At 44.7% G+C, this 15,270-nt stretch overlaps 1 protein-coding gene across 7 annotated transcripts in view; it reads left to right on the top strand.

Moving 5' to 3' along the window:
- TIAM1 (TIAM Rac1 associated GEF 1) overlaps positions 1-15,270 on the top strand; it is a 396,054-nt gene that overhangs the window by 342,984 nt on the left and 37,800 nt on the right. For 6 of the 7 annotated variants that reach the window (XM_047874694.1, XM_047874692.1, XM_047874689.1 and 3 more), the window contains one exon: positions 9,958-10,061. In XM_047874694.1, the coding sequence (XP_047730650.1) occupies positions 9,958-10,061 (104 nt within the window). Of the gene's footprint in view, positions 1-9,957; positions 10,062-14,312; positions 14,529-15,270 lie in introns of those variants that run through there. The other variant, XM_047874695.1, reaches the window with a different exon arrangement.

The raw sequence follows: 15,270 nt of genomic DNA, 5'->3' as shown, positions 1-15,270 counted from the left end.
AGATTTGTGGCTTGTAACTGGAAGCTGCTCATTTTTGATCTCTCTGGTCTCTATTCCATCCACCTCAACGTGCAACAGGTGAATTGTCTGAGAACTAAGTTTGTGAATACCTTACTTAAGTATTTCCCTTTCCCAGGCAGAAAGAAATGAATTCTGCTGACTAGGTGCTGAGACACCTGGGCCCCTTTTCAGAGATGGTGATTCCCATGACCTGGGGTGGGGCCTGGGGGTGCATTTGTACTTGTGGTTACTTAAAACTCAGGGGATTCTAACGTGCAGCTGGGATTGGGATCCACTACCTTTGGTCTCCAACGGTCTTTGTTTGTTGATCCTCTTTTGATTGTCTTGATAGAATGGCAAGGTGATTGGAAAGTTATGGTCCTACGCAGACCATCTGTGGTGGCATTTGTTGACATCATATTGTGGCCTGAGATTTTTGTAATGGAAATCCGTTAGGGGATGTGGAGTGTGTCCCCGCCCTTGTGTCCCTTGAGAAGGAAGCGTGGCAAATGGGTTGCTGTGTTGGCTTAGAAAATAAGAGATCTCATCCTCTGTGTTCTCCCTGAGACTCAGCTTCCCATTCTCAGTCATTGACCACCTGGGGTCCTTGTCAAAATCTTTCTTGAGCTACTTTCATCCCCCTCCCCCCACCTTTTTTTTTTTTTTAATGTTTGTTTACCGAGGTACTGGTAAGAAAATGGAGGAAGGATGTCTAGACAAAACGACAGTCCCTTGAGTGGCTGTTGTTATAGAGAGAACCTTGGAGTGAAGAGGAAGCTGAGGTAGGAAGTTGCAGCACTGTTTGTGTGAGGGTTCCAAAAAGCCTCTCGAATGCTCCTGTGTGATTTATTTTGAATACTGGTCTCCTCTGGAGCTACTCACATTTGGGGCCAGGTTATTCTTTGTGGTGGGGGGGCTGTCCTGTGCATTAATGTAACCACTGTAAGTTAACGGTAGCCCCTTCCCCAAGTTGTGCCAACCAAAATCTCTTCACGTATTGTCAGCTGTCCCCTGAGCAACAAAATCTCCTCCCTTGGAGAGCCACTGGCCCGCTTTACTAGAAGGAAAACCCACATTACCCAGGTAGGGAAATATTCACAGTGAGCATCAATATAGAAAAGCAAATCTCGGTGTACATTAATTAATTTTGAAAGGTTTTATTAAACACTTATTGAGGGAATTCGAACACAAATACCCTTCTCTGGCATCTCCCCCTGGGCCTCCCCCACCCACTGCCTTTTGAGTCAAGGGAAGAGCAAAGAACAAATAAATGCTTATTCTGAGGCCTTTCTCCCAAGTGTGAGTAGGATTGTTCTGGCATAAGATATTTATCATTGAAATTAATTCTTGGCACAAAGGTATTTCTTTCAGTAATTCTGCAATCCCCACACTTTACGCAAGTTGAAAGAATCACTACAGAGCATCAATGGTATCTTTCCAAGGCTTCAAAACATCTGTTTGCGTCTTTCATTTTAAATCCTGCCATCAAGGCTCACATCCATTTAATTTTTATGGTGAATGCAGCTCTGCTTTATCTTCTCTAAAATTCCTCTCGACGGGTTGGGGCAAAGCCGGTGCCCTCATTTAGCTCAGTGTTACAATAAAAGTGCCAGAGTTCAGCAAACTGAAGTTGGTTCTTGTTTGAAAAGTGGTCATTATGGAAGCCGAGCTGGGCGTCTGCAGCTCACTCCGGCCTATGCGCGTCAAGGACAGTTGGGGCCATCGTTGTTTGGAGAGTCAAGTGCCTCCCTCCCCCCTTGATATACCTCAGGCACATCTGTCTGATGCTAAGTGGAGGATTAGAGTCTGTCCGAGTACAAATACCCCTCCTGGAGGAAGTAGATTAAGCAGAGTTTGTTGTAACAGGAAAGGCTTCTGTGACAGTTGGGAGAGCCCAAGGCACCTTGGCCAGAGGACTGGTTGAGCACCCACCACGGACAGTTGTTTGATTTGCGGGCAGAGCCTGCTTCCCTCAGTTTCTGGGGAAGTACAAGTCTATTTCAGACCGTTGTTCCGTGCAGATTGTCTGGAGCTTGATTCCGAAAACACAAGACAATCAGGCAGCAGGGAGACACAACAGAGAAATAGGCACCGCACAGATTTTTTCCTGCAAACAAATATGGCCCCATCCTTCGGAGGCTCTGAAGTCTCCTAGATACCAGTAGCACACGGTCTTCTGTTTGTTTGTTGATAAAATTTGGAGCCATGTGCGTTTTGTAAACTGTCTGGGCCCCATGGTTTTGTCACACAGCACCTGGCTTGCTTCCTGAGGCCCTGCTGGCAAGAGCCAAACATCTAGTCTTGATTTCCGGCTGGATTGGGTTGACGACACCCTCGAAATCCTGTGTGTGGGGAAAAATGGTTCAGAATTTCAGAGCCTCCGTGTGTGTATTTTATTTTATTTTATTTATTTTTATTTATTTTTTATTTTTTTTAAATTTTTTTTTTTCAACGTTTATTTATTTTTGGGACAGAGAGAGACAGAGCATGAACAGGGGAGGGGCAGAGAGAGAGGGAGACACAGAATCGGAAACAGGCTCCAGGCTCTGAGCCATCAGCCCAGAGCCCAACGCGGGGCTCGAACTCACGGACCGCGAGATCGTGACCTGGCTGAAGCCGGACGCTTAACCGACTGCGCCACCCAGGCGCCCCACGTGTGTGTATTTTAAAAGAACAGTAATGAACCTTGTATTATTTGGCTTTTACAACAGATTAACAGAGTCGATAACGCTTAGATCTACGGTTTTTGGGGATGTAAAAATTTCTCTCCGTAGAGAAACGGACACTGAGATTGTGTGAAATTTGGCTGGGAACAAGTTATTTGTCAATGAAGTCAGAGTTGGAGCACTTTAACCTATTCTTTTTTTTTTTTTTTCCCCTCTGTAATTACTTTTGCTTTTTAGCTTTGTTGTGGAGTGTTTATGCTGATCATATATATATATTATGAGTGTTTCTATGGAATTCTTATGTGACTAAAAAGCAAAATAAAATCCTGGCCTAGTGGTTAAATTTCAGCTAAATGTTTTTATTGACAGTATCTAACCTTTTCTTGCCCCCTTGTCCTCCAATCATTTTTTTTTTTTCCTCACAGAGCTTTAAACTCAGGCATTAATCAAAGCGTTATGAAAATCAGTGTTATAATTGGTCCCTCTTTGGAAATGTTTGATTTGGAGAATCTGCTTATGTAGTACACATAATTAGTACATCTCATAAGCGAAAGATTTTTATCTTCTTTCTTTAAGTCCCAAAGGGACTTAAATGGAGCCAGAGTTAATGTGCCTCAACCAAGTAAATTAAAGATAAATCTAAACGCAGGCTTACGTTGATGTGTGCATCCTGCTAGTTGTGAGTGGGCTATGCTCGTCACAAAGGTTTTCTTGGTCACCAGAGCATTGTTATGATGTGAAAATCATTGTAAGGATTTTCTTTTGGAGGGGGAAGGGGCAGAGGGAGAGGAAGAGAGAATCCAAAGCAGATTCCATGCTTAGAGCGGACCCCAACGCAAGGCTCGAACTCCGGAACTGTGAGATCATGACCTGAGCCGAAACCAAGAGTCTGATGCTTAACCGACTGAGCCGCCCACGTGCCCCGATATGAAAATCATTTTAAAAAGTGAAGAAATGACCGCACCTATTTGCAACAATGAATGTTATTTATGGTGCTTCTAGGTCCTGTCCCCCCCAGCTTCAGCCCTACTCTGTGCTTCCTCATTCTCTGGGGCTGCCCAGCCCCCTGTCAACCCACTGTCTCTTCAGATTTGGCCCCGCTTCTTCTCTGTGCTGCCACATGGCTACTGGGCACCTCCTCTGTTCCAGACGTTGTGCTAAACGTGGGGATGGAATGGAGGCGAGGTGGCGGCTCCCTTGCTGTGACCACTTCTTCAGCCACCTCTCAGCCTTATCTTCGGCTCTCCCATCTCTGATGGTCAGCAGAGCCAGTGTGTGTGTGGGGGGTGCACTAGGGAGTAAATGGGGGCAGCTCCTTCCGGGACAAAGAAGAAAATTCCTTCGGTGTCTGTTGTTGGAGGAAAGTCTCTTGTAGTGAAGGCGGTGGAGACCTGAGATATAGGATGTTGCAAAACTGTACTGAGGCTGCCAAAAAACCCCAGCGGTGTTTTTGCATAAGCCTTTTAAGCTGGGGGATGTTCAGAGAAGGCCTTGAAGCATAGGAGCCAGAACATGACCTCATCTCTTTGAAGTCCCTGTTCCTGCCTCTCTGGCTTTCTTTGATTACTAAATCCCCCTGACCCATTTCCTGGTTATCTTCTGCTGGGTACCAAACCATCCCAGGACAGTCAATTTCCTTGCTCGTTCTTCTGGGTTTGGCAGTTTCGGGCGGGGCTCAGCTGGGTCCTTGCTGCCCTTGCCCGGAGTGGCACATTTGGCTGTGTCGTCTGGTGGCTTGACTGGGGCTGGGTTACAAGACGGCCTCACTTGTACGTTTGGTGCTTGGTTGGCTGGACCTCAGGAGGCTAGGCGGCGGTTTGTCTGGTGAGCTCAGAGATCCTGGGGGCAAACCAGAATCTGTAAGAACTTGTGAGGCCCTGGCTTGGAATTTTTGTCTCACGTCTATGTCACGTTCTGTTGATTGAAGCAACTCACAAGGCCAGTCCCAGTTCATGGGGTGGAGAAGAAGTGACACAGAAGTCTGTGCTCAAAGGGATGGACAGAATCATCAGTTTGCAAACAGCTCTACCAGCTGCATTGCTCTTTCTCTCTTATTTTATTAATTTTTGTCTTCAGCTAAGGGCAGAAGCATCGCATAGTGAAGTGGGAAAGAACACTTGCTTTAGAATCGGATATACCTATAGATACTGATTCATAGGAGTCCCTTTATTAGATATTAATGTTTTTGCCAGTTATATGTTGAAGATAACTTTTCTCAGTTTATACTGTGTTTTGTTGCATTTTGACAAAGAAGTGTTTTTTTTTTAAATTTTTTTTTCAACATTTATTTATTTTTGGGACAGAGAGAGACAGAGCATGAACGGGGGAGAGTCAGAGAGAGAGGGAGACACAGAATCGGAAACAGGCTCCAGGCTCTGAGCCATCAGCCCAGAGCCTGACGCGGGGCTCGAACTCACGGGCCGCGAGATCGTGACCTGGCTGAAGTCGGACGCTTAACCGACTGTGCCACCCAGGCGCCCCGACGAAGAAGTGTTTTAATTTAATTCGATTTATTTCTTTTTTAAAGTTTATTTATTTATTTTGGGTGAGAGACAGAGGGGCAGAGAGAGAGGGAGAGAGAATCGCAAGCAGGCTCCGCACTGTCAGCGCAGAGCCCGATGCGGGACTCAAACTCACGAACCATGAAATTGTGTCCTAAACCGAAATCAAGAGTTGGATGCTTAACTGACTGAGCCACCCACGTGCCCCAGAAGGGTTTTTAATTTTAATAAAATCTGATGTTTCTGTCTCCTATGATTTGTGCTTTTTATATCTTATTTAAGAAGCCCTTCTCTTTCCTAAGGTAACCAACCTTGTCTTCTGTATTTTCTTATAAAAGATTTTATACTTGGGGCTACTGACATTCTTCTGGTGTATACCCCCCTGGTATGGATTTTTGTGAATGGTGTGTGTTAGGGTACAACGTTCTATTTCTCCATGTGAGTAGTCTTCTGTCATAATGTTTAGCAGAGGTACCATTCTGTTCCCTGGGGTCTGAAACGGCACATTTACTGTGTATATCACACCCCCCTATGCGGAAGGGCCGTTTCTGGGCTCTATGCTCTGTTAGCCTGTGCTTTACAATACATTTTGGGATCTGGTAGGGAAAATACTGTAACCTTCTGTAATCTTGTTCTTTTTCTCTAAAACTGTCTCTGGTGTTACTGGCTTTTTGCTCTTTTGTCACCAATTCAGTTCCCCCAAAATGCTGCTAAGTGTAGTCTGAGGCTGAATACAGACTCTTTGAAATTTGTTGAGGTTTATGTTGTGGTCTGATGTGTGGCCTGCTTGTATAAATTGCCGATCCTTGGGGAAGATGCACACTCACAAATTCTTAGAAAAAGGGTTTGAAATCTATTCATGGATCAAGCTTAATAACGATTGATCAGAGGGTGCCTGGGTAGCTCTGTCCATTAAGCGTCCAACTGTATTTTGGCTCAGGTCATGATCTCACAGGTTGTGAGTTCCAGCTCTGCACTGACAGTGCAGAACCTGCTTGGGATTCTCTCTCCCTCTCTCCCTGTCAATCCCCCGCTCACTCTCTCTCTCACTCAAAATAAATAAGTAAACATTAGAAAATCAAACTTTTTAAAGACACAATACTATTGCACACTTAATAGACTACAGTGTAGTGTAAATATAACTTTTATATGCACTGGGAAACCAAAAAATTCATCTGACTTGCTTTATTGTGATATCCACTGCATTGCAGTGGTCTAGACCCAAACTCACAATATTTCCAAGGTATAGCTGTATATCCCTTAGAGAGGTGGGGTTTGTTTGTTTGTTTGTTTGTTTGTTTGTTTTGTTTGTTTTAGTGAGGTTCTGTTTGTAGCAAACTTTCTCACTCTTTGTTTCTCAAACAGAGAACATTATATTCTCCTTATTGAATAATATTTTAGCTGGAAATACAATTCTATATTGGTTGTGTTAGCATTTGAAGATTTTTGTGCTTTCTTCAGATAGATCTTTTATTCTTTCTTGAACTTTTATTCTTACCTATTGAGCATTTTATTTCAGTGGTTAGTTCTCATTTTTAAAAACTCTGTGAATTTACCTGATCTTTTCTGAAGTTACCTCTTGTCCCTTTTAAAAAAATATATTTTTATGCATACTTGCCATTCTGTATCTGATGATTACAGTATCATTCCTTGGGAATCTGCTTCTGTTGTTTATTGTGTCTGCTGCTTCTCACTCATGGGGACCTGGTTCTTCCTGGGTTTTCTAATAATGGACTAGGAGTTTTAATTTGATCAAGCTTTATCTCTGGACATTATATGATACCGTTTTTAAGAGTGAATTCATCCAGAGGGATTTTGGTTGTGTCTTTGCCAGAGCCCTTGGAATACAAATCTACAATGATTTTAAGGTAGTTTGTTCATCTTAAGTGTCACGGACTGAATGTTTGTGTCCTGCCAAAATCTATACATTGAAGCCGTGAGCCCCGTGTGATTGTTCTTTGGAGTTGGGGCCTTTAGGAGGTAATCAGGCTTAGCTAAAGTTGGGAAAATAGGACCCCATGATGGGGTCCCCCCATGATGGGGTTAGTGTCCTCATGAGGAGAGCAAGAGAGCAGAGCTCAGTCTTCCCTTACGTGCACGAGGAAAAGGTCATGTGAGCACATCGGGAGATGGTAGCCTTCCACAAGCCAGGGAAAGGGTCTCCACCAAGAACAGAATCTGTGAGCCCCTTGACATTGGACTTCCATCCTTCAGAACTGAGAGAAATAAATGTCTTATTTAAGCCACCACCTCTGTGGTCTTTTGTTACAGAAGCCCAAGCTGACTAAGACATAGAGTCTTCTGGAGGCAGTACATGGTGTAAATTTGAATCTCAAACACCCGTGGGGTCAGCCTGTGGTTATCCTCTTTGGAGAACCACCCCCCCACCCCTTGCTCCCTCCCTGGTCTTCTGTCCCAGAGTGTAGGCAGAATCAGACAAGCTTCCTTTCCCCTCCTCCCCTCTCTTCCCCTCCCCTTCCCTCCCTTCCCCTTCTCTTTCCTCCCCTTCCCTTCCCTTTTGCCAATGAATACCTGTTTATTTTATCTTTTTACATCTTTTTAGACCAGGGGTGTAGCCCTTCAAAGGAACCGTGTGAATGAATGCGGGAGATTCAGTTCCAGGTCTCCAACTTGTGCCGATCTGACACCTGTTTTCTGTCTCTGGTCTTTACAGTTGAAACCAGAGTCTCCAGGACATTGGCTCCCAAGCTGTGATGGTACCGCTGTTGGGAAATGTGTGGGTGCATTTTTATTGGCACAGAGATTGGGGAGTGCTAATTGTATTTAGTGCCCAGGAGCGAGGGAGACTAAGTGTCTGCCAAATGTGCAATTTTGTACCCCGCCCCCCAGAATTGTTCCTCTCCTAACACCCATAGGTCTCTTTCTCTCTTCGGGAAACACTGCTCTAGGGTTTGGGGACTGATGGATTTACTCAATATCGCCACAGCTTTTAGACTGGCCCCACCACACCAGCTTCTTTTATTGTCTTCATTTTGGGCCCTGGGACTCGTTGGAGCTCAGCTCTATGTTTAAAAGGATTTTGTTATGTTTTATTTATCATTCTTAAGTGTTGTGTAGAGGTGAAGTTCCCTCTTTTCTTTCCCTTCCCTTCCTCCTTCCCTCCTTCCTTCCTTTCTTTTCTTTTCTTCTCTTTTCTCTTCTTTTCTTTTTTCTTTTTTCTTTCTCTGTTTCTTTCTCTGTTTCTTTCTTTCTTTCTTTCTTTCCCTCTCCCTTCCCCTGTCTCCTTCCTTCCTTCCTTCCTTCCTTCCTTCCTTCCTTCTCAGGATACCTAGGGCCACTGTATCATTAACAATGAAATCCTTTCATCTGTTTTCTCACTACCTTGTGAGCATCAGCTGTCCCCCAGGCATTGCATTACACAGTGGGGTCTGTAGAGTCACAGCAGTTGGCTGTACAGGCAGGGGGGTTGCCATTCTGCAGACTGCAGTGTGAATGGTGCCCTGTGGGCTGTGCAGCCTGGCTGTTTAGGACAGTGCTGAGTGAGCCGTGGTTTCTGTGATCCAAGAGCTCAGTGCTTAGCAAAGTGTCCCTAAATGAGCTCATCCGCTCCTCCGCATTGGAGATCAACTCTTGCCCTTTTCTCTGGCCCCAGCCTCTAAGCCATTGCCCCCGTACAGAGTGTTCAGTCACTTTTTCCCCATGGAGGTGACAATATGACATAGTCGATAGCCACCAAGTTGACTGAGCTGCTTTCTTTGACTGCTACTGCCATATGGTAGAGTGAGCCAGTAATTAGAAAATCCTAGAGCCAGAGCAAAAGGGAGGACACAGACAGAAACTTCCATTCAGAGTGTATTCACTTTGTTGGTGCTTCATTCCAGAGGAGGAGGGGAGACCACAGGATACCATCTTGGAGCAGTGCTCGCTGGGAGGCGGGCTTCCTCCCTGTTTCCCAGCTGACTTCGAGTCCAAACAGAAAGTGATGCCAGGCAGGTTATGACTGTACTGGTGTCACTGGATAAGGCAACCTCTTTGCAAACCCAGGCTTTCTCATCGGAAGAGTCAGAGAGTGGCTCCCTTAACTCTCTCATCTTCTATCCTGTCCATTTATAGGGATGGTGCTGTCGTCCCGGATCCAGTGCCAGACTGGTTTGATTATACCACCGTCTCATCAGATTAGCTAGAGGTTTTTAAATGTCTTAGAGCCTTGGAACTCCAGGTGTGGTCCGTGGACCTACAGTACTGATTGGTGTCATCGTGGGGCTTGTGAGAAATGCAGAATTTTCAGTTCGACCCCAGATCTTTTGAATCTGAATCTGCAGAGTGTGATCCCCTGTGGGTTCAGATGCTCTTTAAATTTGAGAAGCCCCCCCCAGAGGCCTGTGATTGCAGTGTTCTCTTCCTTCTCTTTTACATAGAGTATGCCGGGAAGTATGGAAGTTTGGTGTTCTGTTTATAGCTTGCCAGACTTCGCAAAAACAGGTATCATACGTATTGTGGACCGAATGTTTACGTCCCTGGGTCCACCTCCAAATACCATGGCGTGGGAGGTTAGGGCTTCAACTTGAGTTTGTTGTGGGGGGCGGGGCGCATCATAACAATTAGGTATTGGAAAAAATATATATATATATATATGCTATAATATAAAAATAATACTAGTAACAATAAAAACACACTTACTGAGCCAAGATCGTGCAGCTCGTATTTGGAGGGTCTCACAATGTATGTACCTGTCGTGAGCCTGACCCCGTGCCCCGCTTTGCACAGGCATGGCTTTTAGCGGTTGGTGCACATGCCGACCCTCATTTTCCTCTGATGTCGTCTTGCAGGGCACGGCCTGTGCGGCGAGCAGGGCAGTGGTGCTGAGACCGCTCTGGAGGAGACCGAAGGGCCGGACCTGGAATCCTCAGATGAAACTGATCACAGCAGCAAGGTGAGAGATTTTCATTTTCACGTCCCACGTGTCAAACCACCGAAGAATCACAACTGACACGTCACCTTTGCAGCCGTATGCGGTCAGGAGGCCTCTCCCCGGGACCAAGTGCTTTTACTCTGAGCGGTCACGAGATAAGACACAAAATCCAAATTACCACCTTGGTAACAAACCTGTGCGTGAGCTTACAGGGCAGAAGTCCCTTTGCATGGGTTCAAGTCTCATTCCATCCGATTTCCTTCTTACGTCTCTGTCTGTGCTTGAAAAGGCAGCATCCAGTTTGTGTGCCGCTGGGTCAGTTACACCTTCTTGCTCTTCTGGTTTCTGCACTGAACTCTTCTTGGGTTGTCTGTGTGTGGCTCCTGTTAAAGGGAAAGAAACCATCTTTTAATTTATTCGAATAGCATGTTCCTTGGTTGGCTGAGGCCTTATTCTGCCTCTCTTTGGTGGAAGGCTGTGTATTTGTTTCCCATAATTCATCATGCTTCCACCCTTCCACCCTCACTTCCCAGAGGGTTCTGTGGATCAGTAAGTAATGTCTTCTTAGCACAGTCTCCAGAGTACGGCAGTTTGAAAACCTGGTGTTACCTCCGTCCAAAGGCCGTTCCGCAGCAAAAGTCATTGTATGTGATTCTGTTTCTGTATTTATTCACCTTAAAAAAAAAAACAAAAACAAATAATATGCACGTGTTTATTTTGATCCCTCCACCTAGCTTTTGTTCTTCTGTTTGATATTTACCACTTGCCCTGATCAAATCCTGTAACAGGGTGATTTTTGCCTTCGCCCAGTGATTGGATGACTGGGGAGGTCAAATAATATAACAGTAGGAGAGCACGTTGGCCAGGGAAATATATGATTCAAATATGAACCCTTATTTTAAAAAACCTGCATTTCTCTATGTGTCCTTTTTTTTTTTTTTTTTGTCTCTCTTGGTGTTTCTGTCTCTGTAAGACTCTCTTGAGTGCCCGTGTCACTTTTACCCATGTGTGTGTCTTTGGTCCTCATGGGATTACCTTCCTTGGTGTCCTTTCTAAGTTGGGTGCAATATAAAATGTAATATTTGAATATAAAATTTAATATTGAAATTTAATATTTGGAAATTTAATATTTGAACTTTCAAATTTAATATTTGAAACTAACTTTAATATTTGTAAAGGGCTTTACGTTGGTTATTAATTAAAACGCAGATGAATGGTAGGGCACCTGGGTGGCTTCGTTGGTTGAGTGTCCCACTAGGGCTCAGGTCACGATCTCGCGGTTCGTGAATTCGAGCCCCACGTCGGGCTCTCTGCCGTCAGCACGGAGCCCGCTTTGGATCCTCTGTCCCCCTCTCTTTGCCCCTCCCCATCTTGCATTCTCTCTCTCTCTCTCTCTCTCTCTCTCTCTCTGTCTCAAAAATAAACATTAAAAAAAAAAACCCACAGATGAATGGAAATACACACATTTCATTTAAAGCCAAAAAACACCAAGCAAACAAAAACTTGCTTAAACTTAACTTTTTTATGTTTGTGGCCCTTACTTTACTTTTACATACTTGGGGGAGGAGACAGGGACAGCCCCCCTCAGGGAGAAATGGATATTTCCAAACTGGGGTCAGATATTTCGAAAGGTATTTATTAAGTTATTTTGTTATTGAATGTTAATTCTCAGTTTCTAATTTGATTTAGGAATACGGCTATTTTTCCTATATCTAAAACATTAATCTCTGAATACTTTTTAACTTGGATCATTTTTACCTCAGTGTAATAGCCCTGTGTTCTCATTCCTTGTGGATTTTGAGATTGTTTTCATTTAAAATTTTGTGAGTCATGAGGTCCTAAACAGGGTCCTCTATAATATTAGGTCTGGCAGTGGAGAGGAAGGAAGGGGCCCTGGGGTTTTGTTGACTGCCTGTGGATGCCTGTCTGACTTCATGGTTCTTTCTCCAGAGAACAGGCCCTACAGCTCACCTGGAACAGACAGGGTCAGGTGCAGGAACAGGCCAGCTCGTCCCTGGATTTCACTGTACGATGCTCAGTGCGCTTTCCTGAAAGAGAACTGCTTCAGAGTTATTGATGACAAGTTTGGGTGATGATCAGTATTTTTGAAGCTAGTGCAGTGACCCGTGCTAAAACCATAGGTTCATCTTTTCTTTTCACCAGGTCGGAGGGCACTGTGTGATTCTGTACCTGAAAATACTCCCTAGGTTTGCCTCGATTCACATTTTATCTTTATTTGAATGATTTTGTCACTCAACCCAAGTTAGTTAACTAAATTAGCCTTTAATGAGTTACTTTCTCACTTTGGATATTTGGAAGCAAAAATCTTAAATTGTGCAAATGGTTCTTCTGGAGTCTGGGTCCTACTGTGGATTCTTGACATATTGGGCACCATTCATATTAACTTCCCTCATCCTCTCAATACCTCTGAGAGAGAAATCCTGTTATTCCCTCTATCTTATAGGTAATGACATTGGAACAGAGAGGTTAACAACTCACTGAAGGTCACACAGCTCTGAGATGGCAAAACCAGGCCTTGTATTGTTATTGGCTATGCTAAAACTATCTTCTGGCCAGATTGGTTAAAGTGTGGTGTTAAATACCAAGTTTCAGAAAAAGGAGTTAATTAATTAATGTGCTGTGTAAGTCAATTAGCTAGAAACTCATTAGCCACTTAAATATTTTCTTAATGCTTAAGCTTTTGGGGTGTCTTGTCTTATGATTTAAAGTAAGGAATACCTGGGGGTGCCTCAGTCAGTTAAGCTTCCAACTTGGGCTCAGGTCATGATCTTGTGGTTTGTGGGTTCGAGCCCCGCATCAGGCTGTGTGTTGCCGGCTCAGAGCCTGGAGCCTGCTTCGGATTCTGTGGCTCCCTCTCTCCTGCTACCCCCTCCCCCGCCACGGACGCGCCTGAGCTCTTGAGCACGCACATGCGATCTCTCTCTCTCCCTCTCTCTCTCCCCCAAAAGTAAGTAAACATTTAAAAAAAAAAAAAGTAAGAGCAAGAGTTTCTTGATCAAGCTTATTCTTTTGACATGTCTCCTAGATCAGTAATTCTTCTTGAGAATAAACCAAACGTTAATTTTTAAGTTGTAAGCTGCCGTAAACACGGAAGGATGGTTTAGCCTTTGCTTCGAATGCACCAGGCTGGGTGTAGAATGTAAAAACAAGTAAATAAACCAACAAGTCAAGAAATGACATGAAATGAAACAAGCAGTCATTTTTTTCTTTATTCCTGCTGAGTGTGTGAAGACTGTTGATTTTTTTGTTTAATATTTTTGTTGCTCTTCCGAAATGAATTGCTTTACGAAACATTGGGCAGAATACAAGAGAATGCAGGCTAGAGTGTAATGTGTTTTTTGATTTTTTTTTTTTTTTTTTTTTTTTTTTTTGTAAATAGCAGTTTTCGCTATTTGTGGCCTTTTGGGGTTAAGCAAGTAGATAATTATGAGCTTGCCGGGCATTGGTGGCCCTGGGGTGGGGGCGGGGCTCCCACACCGCAGGGGGGCAGTCTAGCCTCTTTGTGAGCCACCTCCCTCCTCTTGTGACTGTGGTGATAGCCTCAAAGGGGGCCTTCTCCACCGGCCACTGGTTTCTCTGCTTCTCCTGGAAAACTCTTGTCTCTGGAAATGAATGCTGATGAGCTCCCGGCTGCTGTCCTTATGCATCCCAGGCCCCCTGGCAGCTGTGATTTTGTTTTCCATTTAGCCAATGTATTAGAATAATTTTCAGAACATTTCCATTCTGAAAGCCTTGCTTCTGTCTTTTTTTTTTCTTTTTAATCCAAATTGGGATTGTCTTGGAAATGTCTGCTTTAGTAACAAAGCATTAGCGGAAGATGTGAAAACATAAGCTGTTCCAAGAACGTAGTTTGTTTTTATTTATTTATCTATTTGTTTTTTAGTGCCTGCTCCCGACTCAGTGAGAGAGGGGTGCCTTCAAAGTTGTGGGAGCCTGCCGGGTTGAATATCCCCGAGCACGGCGTGACGCTGGCCAATCAGCTGATCTTGGCTGCAGAGCAGACTGCTCACATCCTGGGCAGGCTTTTTCGGCTTTGTGTTCTGGTCCCTTTTGGTTCTCCCTTTCTGGAACTTTTGTTGGTTAGCCAGGTGAAATCAAAGCATGAATTCGAGTCCGCGAGTTAGCCTTTGACCCCATCCCAGAGGCCGCTGACGGGAAGAGGGGTGCTGGTCTGGGGACGGGGGGCGCACTGCTGCCCTCCTTGCTGTGTTGAGATGCGACAGTAGGTTTCACCGGCGAGCCCGCATGGGCTGTCTGTGTGAGAGGATGCTCCCTTGGGAACTGGAAGGCGTTTGGCGCTCTCGGGGTATTTTAGGAAACTTCTCTTTCTGTGCGGAGCATGTCAGGTGGTAGCATTACCATGAGAATATATTCCTGATGATGTCTGCACTGTGGAAAATAAAGCGCAAGCCCAGGATCGAAAACAGTTACAAGTCCGGGGACTCTGTGTATCAGACGCTTCCTCTGGTGAGCATGTTTGAATTCTGTCTTGCTAACCTTGTTTCTGTTATGACTTTCCAGCTAAATTGTCTTCCAGCCCCGTTTCCCCATATTGCGTCTTTTTGCCCTCCAGTTCCCCTTGTTGATAAAGAGACATGTAGTTTAGCATGGGGATGGGCATCGGTAGTTGGTGTGAAGCCGAATTTGCCTCGAATCTTCACATTTATATATATATATTTTCATTCTTAAATGGCCTGAAGATGTAATGTGTATTTTGTTTAATAATTTTTAAAAATGTTTTACTTATTTTTGAGCGAGAGAGAGACAGAGCGTGAGCAGGGGAGGGGCAGAGAGAGGGGGAGCCACAGAATCCGAGGCGGGCTCCAGGCTCCGAGCCGTCGGCACAGAGCCCGACGCGGGGCTCGAACTCACGGACCGTGAGATCATGACCTGAGCCGAAGTCGGACGCCTAACCGACTGAGCCACCCAGGGGCCCCAGTAGTGTGTATTTTTAAAACGAAGTGAGAGTTGAGTTTTCCCCCTTTCTTTTGGTTGTTGAGATTTCGAGTGTGTTTGTATTATGTGTATGGCAAATCTCCCCTAACCCCACCTCAGAGTGTTCCACATGTGTTTCTGGAAGAAGGGTGTTCACCTTGCCTCCTATAACGTTTTAAGGGTTTTGGACTTTATCTCTGCTTACTTGAGAAGGAGATGTTTATAGATGCGTTGGCGCAGGGAATGTGTTGGTGGTTTGACGTCCACTGACTTC

This window comes from Prionailurus viverrinus, chromosome C2 (genome assembly GCF_022837055.1).
Source record: "Prionailurus viverrinus isolate Anna chromosome C2, UM_Priviv_1.0, whole genome shotgun sequence".
In the NCBI taxonomy this organism is placed as follows: domain Eukaryota; kingdom Metazoa; phylum Chordata; class Mammalia; order Carnivora; family Felidae; genus Prionailurus; species Prionailurus viverrinus.
The sequence above is the reverse complement of the archived record's forward strand: the minus strand, read 5'-3'. Positions and strand labels throughout refer to the sequence as shown.